Source organism: Uranotaenia lowii, chromosome 2 (genome assembly GCF_029784155.1).
Source record: "Uranotaenia lowii strain MFRU-FL chromosome 2, ASM2978415v1, whole genome shotgun sequence".
Classification (NCBI taxonomy): domain Eukaryota; kingdom Metazoa; phylum Arthropoda; class Insecta; order Diptera; family Culicidae; genus Uranotaenia; species Uranotaenia lowii.
The window spans coordinates 72,716,548-72,725,491 of NC_073692.1; the positions used below are offsets into that span (position 1 = coordinate 72,716,548).

General features: G+C 41.7%; 1 protein-coding gene across 6 annotated transcripts in view; it reads left to right on the plus strand.

Moving 5' to 3' along the window:
* LOC129748909 (breast cancer anti-estrogen resistance protein 3 homolog) overlaps positions 1 to 3,645 on the plus strand; it is a 353,061-nt gene extending 349,416 nt beyond the window's left edge. For all 6 annotated transcript variants that reach the window (XM_055743704.1, XM_055743705.1, XM_055743706.1 and 3 more), the window contains one exon: positions 1,626 to 3,645. In XM_055743704.1, the coding sequence (XP_055599679.1) occupies positions 1,626 to 1,767 (142 nt within the window). In that variant the 3' untranslated portion in view covers positions 1,768 to 3,645. The remainder of the gene's footprint in view (positions 1 to 1,625) is intronic.
* Positions 3,646 to 8,944: the final 5,299 nt, after the last annotated feature.

The window sequence follows — 8,944 nt, forward strand, 5'->3', positions numbered from 1 at the left end:
AAACGCAAATTTTCTACACTCTCAAGCCAGTGAAAATCAGCTTTAAAATTTTTTGGTCCTATGAGATTTTTGCTGTTATCAGAAATCGTCCTTTCATTTCATATTTTTTAATTGTTTCTCTAAAATCGTTTCAAAATATACGGAAAATTATGCCCTTCAAAGAATAAAACACTATTTTTCATTTTATTCATACCTTCTTTGTTGAAAATTTGTTACTGTTCTAAACAAATGGATAAAACTACATTGTAGTGATGAAAGGTAGAATTGAATATTTACAATAAAATGGAAGGTTATAAGTGGTTGAAACTGATACAGTAAAAGTGAGTAAAACCATACAGTTAATTGTATGATGAGCACGTTCCACTGAATAATGTGATAAATAAAATGAACGTGCAGAATGCTCATGCTGTCAGTTTTGAGCTAAGAATGAAAGAGAACGAAAAAGAGTATTGCGAAAGAGAGAACGAGATCGCGTAATGCGCGTCAGTCTTTTGACGAATTTTGCGGGAGTAAGTTGAGAGTGTAGATCATTGAGTTGGAAAAGGGAAAATGAGGAAAGTATTCGAGAAATCGAGTGATGAACACGACATGCATTTCATTCGTTTCAGATTGAAAACGGTTTTTAAAATTCAAATATTTTTGTATTATATTTCAGAATTAAATTTAGATTTAGAAATGAAATTTATGGCCCACGATTCACAATGAGGAATTGATTTAAGAATTGATAGAAACACAATATTTTTGAATCTCTTTTCTGATAATTATATCAAAATAATTGAAAAAAATTTCAGAGTTTTAAAACTTGTTTTAAGTTCATAGCTCAACTCAAATAATGTGTTTTTCGAACGTATAATTGCAAAAACAGATTCATTAAAATTTCTTTGCGATTACCTTGCGCTTATATGAAGAAGCTCGAAAAAATAGATGATTGAACAGTTTCTTAAAATGTTCTTCTATTCAACAGAAAGTTTATTTTTTTATTTATAACGATTTCTTATTGAACTCATATTTTTTTTTTGATTTTTTTTAACAAATTACGAAAATTACCTTTAAATCACAATTTTCTCGCATGAAAACTATAGATTCACAGATGGAAGTTGTATCATAGAATTCGAGTTTAAATAAAAAAGGGGTTAAAAAAGTTTTAATTCCATTCTCTAGTTTTGAAATTTCCAAAATACCTCAAATTTAGTTCAATGAGATGAAATCTCCTCACATCATTATTTTAAAATGAACGTTTTTTAGCTAGATATAAATATTTATTTTATCAGTCTATTTATGAAAAAATTGTAAAGTAACTATACAGAAGTTTCAAGTAAATTTTTGATTGGCTGATTAAGCAGATTTCACGGTGTCTAGTCAAATCAAAGTGTTTCCACATTTTAAAGCTGTTTTAAACGTTTCGAAGTCTTTCAAGCCCATTTTGTGATTATCAAGCATGTAAGCTTCTGTCATGATTTATAATTGTATCAAAATGTTTCGCTTTTTAAAGATGGTTTGGCAAGTCAAAAAATCGTTCTTTAATTTCTCTTATCAGTTCTTATATTGAGTTTTATGTGAATAAAAAAATTCCTGTACATTCAGGTAGAATTTTTAATATTTCTTTCAATCATTTTTTTTTACAGAACCGAGTTCCAGATCAAGTTCCTCTGGGGCAGCAAGGGCTGCTTCGTACCGGCCGAGGATCGCCACGCCAAATTTGAACACGTGCTCACCGTAATGGCGGATAAATTCTGTTCGGATCCATCGCAAAATGCCGCCGGCTAGAGAAGCATCTATTTATCTTTCACATCTTTCCAGAAGGCAAAAAAAAAACAAAGAAATCAATCACTCAAACGAATTCGAATCATCAGTTTTCTACGCTATACACTACACAGTTTTTACTTGCGAGTTTATAGGAATAAAATATTTAAAAAAAAGTCACAGTCATTCGTAGGTTCATTCCAATTTGCGATTCTCGTAGTAAAAGTTTGGTATTCAGATATGTATAAACACACGCAAACATCAAAAAGCATCTCCATAGTCGTCATACACGAAATTTATAATGGCATTATACCTAATTAGGTCGACACGAAAGTAACGAAACAACAAAATTACGTACTAAATATAATTAGCTCAAATATTGAAAGATACACCAAAAAAGGACAAAATGAAGCAACGTTAAATCAAACAGCTTGAAACAATAATTGGTAAGTGGAAATGAAAATGTGTGAAAAACACAAACGAAATTACTTACAACAGACAGCAGAAGGAATTTTCCTAGTTTTTGGATACATTTTTAGAACAATTGCCAAACGTGAGTCGAGCGATTTTACGCTCAGATCACCAGAAACTGAACTACAGAACATTGAAGTTGATGATTCTTAACTTGAAACGAGACCCCAAAAACTTAGAGACTCAATCAAAGTTGAATCGATTTCTTGGGTTTAATTTTTTTTTAACAACCAAAGTAACGAATTGATACAACTTTAAAGCCGGTTGAGTACAGAATTTGACATGAAAAAAAAAAGAATCTGTTCGAATTTCAAATAAGACATTCAATAAATAATTGAATTCATCGTTATTCGAACTCAACCCCTGATATGTGTCACACTTTTCCTATAAAATTCTACCTGAAGCAATACTGCACGTATATCATTCGAAATAGAAACAAAAACAAAAACGTTGATATTGGTTTGTGAAACCTTTCCTCATACCCCTACACTTATACAATCGAACTTTAATCTCAACTTTCTTAAAATATAAAAAAACCCTTTTCCTAAAAAACCTTTTCGAGGAAATGAAAATGCTGGAAAACAACCTAACGAAAGAATTTCGGTGCAGTCATTTGAAATCAAGACATATTACAGCTGAAAAAGGCAACATTTGAGAATGAAAATTTCAAACATAGAAAGAGAAAAATACAACAAAAATAAATAAATATACAACTGCAAAAGAGTAACAAACAAACTACACAAAGCTAGTTAAAAAAGTGGATAAATAAAAAGAAAAGAAACTGTATGATAATAAAAATGATAAAAAGCATGCATACTATTTATAAACTAACTGAGCTACATATGGGAACCCTTTTCAATGAGAAGTGCAACTAAAGATGAAAGTACTGATTTGAATACAACTACAAAAGATTAAGGATACACACATTTGGTTCAACTACAGATGATGTTTTATCTTATTTCTTACCTCTTTGTGTATCACCTTCCCAAGACAGAGTTGAGGATAGGTTAAAAATCTGTATTAATCCAATCGCTATGATTAGAAAAAAAAACTACAATAAACACAGGAACAATTTGAGTGCGGGTCTGAAGCAAAAAGTATTACGTAATGCAGGATTAGGTCTGGAGTAAGAAGAATGTACTTATGTGTATGTACAGTTATGTTGTACATATTCCCATGTTTGCATTATCCTTTTGGTTTAGTTAGACTATTTTCCCCGGACTTCCGTTTCGAGCGATAAAGTGAAAGAAAAATCGAAGCTATCGAACATGAATGATATAAGTAAAGTAAGCAGTCGAAATCAAACAATAAACGGATGTTGAAAGGAGAGGGCAAACTTGCCAGAAGAACGAAAATCATTTGTGGAAACATTGTATTTGGCAAAAGTATGATATTTAAACAGTAAAAATATGAAAGTAATAAATTATTTCAGTGAACGATGTGAGATTTTTTTTTCTCGGAGAGATGACAAATTTTGGTACTCCTACTTGCTTTTGCGAATTGTATTCAAGCGTTGTTGACTTTTCATTTTTCAATTGTCTATAAATGTTTCCGTTCCTTTACCTTTACTATTGAAACACTTCTTCTAGTGTTAACAGTAGGTAACAGAATAAAGAAAATTATATTTTACATTGGTCATAGCTTACTTCTACAATACACCTCCTTGAGCTATAATTCCTATTGCTTCACGTTTCTTGATCAGCTTCACAGCGGCCAAAGGCTTCGTTAATCCATCAGCAAGTTGCTCCTCAGATGTAACGTAGTTGATGTTGAGCACTCCTATCTTCAGTGTCCCACGAAGCTTCTTGTACTGCTTCCGAAAGTGCCATACACTCTGATTCACAAATGGATAATGCTATTGTCGGCTGGCGCTTAGAAGAGCTCCAAGAAATCGCGGCCCCTTGCAGTTAAATATGCAGCCGCTGATGACTTCCGGTCATCCAAATCAGCTGCCCAGTCAGTATCGCTGTAACCAATAACCTCCTCGTTTGCATTCTCCTTAAACCAGTTTCAGTTTCGAAGTTCCACGCAGGTAGCGGAAAAGATGCTTTACCGCACTCCAATGTTGTTGTCCAGGATTTGAGTTGTAACGGCTGAGTTGATTCACGGCGTAGAGAATATCCGATCAGGTAACCTGCGCCAGGTACATAAGAGAACCAACAGCTTCTTGATACGGAATGTTGACCATCTGATTCCAATCTTTGGTTGTTTTAGGTGACATGTCTATGTTCAGCTTGCCACCTTCGGAATCTTTGCAGGTTTACAGTTCGCCATGTTGAACCTAGCCAGGATCGCTTCGATGTTAGCAGACAGTATCGTCGGTCCGAATGATCCGTATGTCCAAGCAACTCTTAGCCTCGCCCTAGATCTTTCATCCGGAAGTTCGTATTCCGGAAATTCTTGATGCACTTAATCCAGTCGTCGTTGCTCGAGAAAATCATCACATCATCGACGTAAACCGTAGCTGCGAGAAACCTTTTATCACCAGGCGCGATTTGTATCGGTCTGCATTTCCGATCGAGCCGAGTTTGATTTTAAACACCCACTTACACTTGATCGCCTTTCTGCCTTTTGGGAGTTTCGCCAAAGACCAGGTTTGATGGCTTATTAACGCATCATACTCCTCCTGCATGGCTACCTTCCATTTGCCGGCATCGGAACAGGACATCGCTTCCTGCGAGGTGGTTGGATCATTAGAGACATCAACATGTTGCTGAATAGCCACTCCACTGATTTGGCTCGGCTTGGCATGACTCGGTAGCGCACCCCGCGCGACATCAGTATCTGTGGTGAGTGAAAACTGGGTAGACCTATGGTTGGAACAACAAACTGATCTTCTTGTCTGTTAGATGGTGCTCCCGACCGCTTCGCCTCAACGTCAGTGACTAAGGCGGATATGAAACTTGACTCGGAGGGAGCACAGTGTATCCGTCGAGCTATACTACTAACATTGCAAAATTGTCATTTTAAAAACTGCTATCTAGGATTTCCGTTGCAGGGATAACCACATGATCGTCAAGAATCGGTGCCAGAACACTGCCATCAGCACCAGGAACGCTGGGAACCTCGACTGGTCTAGCCGATTCTATTGCTTCCTCGTTCCTCGTTCTAAGACCAAATAAACCATTTTGCCGTAAGTTTTCGCACCAGGCGTGTCTTTGTTGTCGTAGCAATAGACATCCTCCTCAAGCAAAACCGAGATGGGCATAACACCTGCTACTACACAGGCGGCTTCGGACGACATGGTCCGGTATCCGCTGATAACCCGCAGGTTCATCAGCCGCTGAACGCTGCTAAGTCGCTGCAGGTTACAGTTTCTTCCCAGGGCCTGCCTCCAGGCCGCTGCTCCGTACCGCAAGATCGATGTGGTCACACTAGCCAGGATCCGCCTTTCGCTGCTTTGGATGGCCGAGGAGTTCGGCATCATCCGTGTGAGTTCGGCCGTGGCCATTGCCGCTCTCTTGCACACGTAATCGACATGGCTCGTAAAGCTGAGCCTGTCGTCTATCACCACCCCTAGGTACTTGATTGCGCGTTTGGACACGATATTGCATGGTCCAACGGCAATGGTACCTATTTGGGGTGAGATCAGGTTGGTGTTAAGCATCATTTCGGTTTTGTGGTGGGCTAGACGTAGGCACTTGGAGTGCATCCAGCTTTTCACTGCCTGGAGAGCTACCGTGGCCAGTAGCTCAACCTCCGCTGTTGAGGAGCCTCTCGCCAAGAGGACTACATCATTCGCAAATCCTACGAGTTCAGCTCCCGATGGAAGGCTCGTTCGTAGGAGTTCGTCGTAAGTGATGTTCCACAGAATCGGGCCGAGTATTGACCCCTGTGGAACACCCGCCGAAACCTCTTGTGTTCGCAAACCCTCGCCGGTGATATACTGCAGTTGGCGATTGTGGAAGTAACTTTCCACAAGCCTATACAGATATGCCGGGATCCTTATTTGGATGAGCGACGACGCAATCGCTGTCCAACTTACACTGTTGAAGGCGTTCTTCACATCCAGGGTGACCACCGCACAAAAGCGGAGCCCTCTCCTCTTGGTCAGCCTGGCTCTGTCCGCTACCTCGATGACCGAGCGGATGGCATCTACAGTGCTGCGACCTCGACGGAAACCAAACTGTTTCCCCGAGAGTCCGCCCTCGCTTTTAGTGTATCTCTGAAGTCGGTTCTGAATCACCTTCTCAAGGACCTTACCCGCTGTATCCAGTAGACAGAACGGCCGATACGCCGATGGGTCTCCTGGACGCTTACCCGGTTTTGGCAGAAGGACGAGTTTCTGTCGTTTCCACGTATCAGGGAACACCCGCTCCGTCACGTATCGTTGCAACGATGTCCGGTGTAGAGATCTCCGGTGAAGAATATTTCGGTTGAAATAAACGAACGCAATACAGTTCGGACAATTACTTTTATTGCGGCTGGTACGGTTCGCTGTTGCACTACAACTGAACTAATCCCTCATCTCGAAACTTCGGATAGGCTTTCGCTCTCTCTTCATAATTCTCTCTATACTGTTGAACAGGGTTGAAGTCATATCCTACATCCGGAACATATCGGGGAACTCCCTGATCACGGCCTTCACTGCGTAGTTCGGAATGCCGTCCGGTCCGGGGGCCTTCCTCGGTTGGAGTGACTTGGTGATCTCGCGAAGTTCTTCCACCGTTATCCGCTCTTCGGCGCTGGTGTCCCAGTCATATGGGACTGTTGGCCAGCGGGTAACATCGTGCTGTGGGAACAGCTCAGTTTATCGGGGCACGTTTCAGGTGGTGCACCCCCACTTTTAGTTCTGCCCATGACTATCCGATAGGCATCACCCCAGTCGTTTGCGTCACGGAAAACTGCTTGAAATGTGCCCTCTTACTTGCGTTCATGGCCCTGTGGAGGGCCGATCTCGCGCTTGTGAAGAGTGGCCTACGCTCCGTTCGCTCTTCATGGGTCCTTTCGTTCTGCATCCTGCGCCTTGCCCTATGGCAGTCGGCACGCAGACCAGCAATTTCCTTTGTCCACCAATAGACGGGTGGCCTAGTGTTTTTATGCTTGGCCCTTTTCGGCATTGCAGCATCGCAAGCGCGAGCTAGAACCTGTGGTATCTTGATATAAATCGTCTTTGCGCTCACACCATACAGACCATACAGACAATATATGAGAGCCCAACTCAACCAACGATGTTTAGCAATCGATAGCACAACTGACCTTTGTAGAGTGTAGCGAGCAATCAAGTCAGTTGTGCGCAGTCTGGATTTGGATCTTAATAAGGTCTAGACCCGGGACTCCACATTGGCGATCCATGCCAGTGTTTTTGCATTTCCACTCAGAGAGGAGGGAGGAATGGGGCCAGTGCTTGAGGGCAACCCAGTGCTGGTCATACAAAGCCTTTAGGCAAAGAGGGATTCGGCCGCCCGTCAGGGCAAAGAGGTATTCGACCGCCCGATAGGGCAAAGAGGTATTCGACCTCCCGATAGGGCAAAGAGGTATTTGACCGCCCATTAAGGCATAGAGGGATTCGACCACCCGGAAGGGCAAAAGCCTTAAATTGGCAAGCCCTGATTGGGCTTCTAGTGAGTGTTATTATTTGATATTAAATGTAAACTATATTTAAATACTGAAACGATAGTGAGCCAGGTTTCAGCCCATTGCCGTCGAAATGTTAATAGCCGGGTTTCAGCCCATGGCAACCGATAGTGAGCCGGATATTAGCCCATGGCCACCGGTAAAAGATGAATAGCCGGGTTTCAGCCCATGGCAACCGATAGTAAGCCGGGTATTAGCCCATGGCTATCGGTAGAAGAATAATAGCCGGGTTTTAGCTCATGGCCGTCGGTATATTGTTAAGAGCCGGGTTCAGCCCATGGCAATATAAAAATAATATGATGATAATAATAATGAAGCAATTATTGAGAACGGGGAGAATGTGGTATCTTGATATAAATCGTCTTTGCGCTCACACCATACAGACCATACAGATAATATATGAGAGCCCAACTCAACCAACGATGTTTAGCAATCGATAGCACAACTGACCTTTGTAGAGTGTAGCAAGCAATCAAGTCAGTTGTGCGGCAGTCTGGATTTGGATCTTAATAAGGTCTAGACCCGGGACTCCACAGAACCCTCGTCAGTTCTTCCGCGGACAGGATGTCCAGGTTCCTCTCCCAGTGCAACGCTTCGACAAAGACGTTCTGGTCGAATTGCGTTGTCTTCCAGAGGCGTTCCCCTGTACGAGACTCGCGTCTACCTGTCCGCGTACTTGAGCCTAACCGATAGCGAATCGCGAAGTGATCACTATTCGTGTAGGCATCGCTCACCATCCAATCGCATACCAACCCCGGGCTACCGAAGGTGACATCTATGGTTGACTCGCTCCCGTTTCAACCCTGGTAGGTACTGGTGTTCCCTACGTTGGCCAGATCCACATTAAGCCTCGCCAGGGCTTCTAAAAGCATTTGACCTCTGGGGTTTGTGAGGCGGCTACCCCATTCATCGGCCCAGGCGTTAAAGTCGCCAGCTATAACGACGGGGCTTCTCCCCGTAAGCACCTCTACCATCTTGTCAGCCATAGTGCCGAACCTCTCCAAGGGCCATCTTGGGGGAGCATACTGCCGTTGGACGCATAATTGTCACATGTGACATTTCGACGTTTTTAACTTTTTGATGCCAGTCGTCATAATTTGATACGTATTATTGAAATTCTTTGTCGAAACATAAAGTTTATTCTAGAAATTTC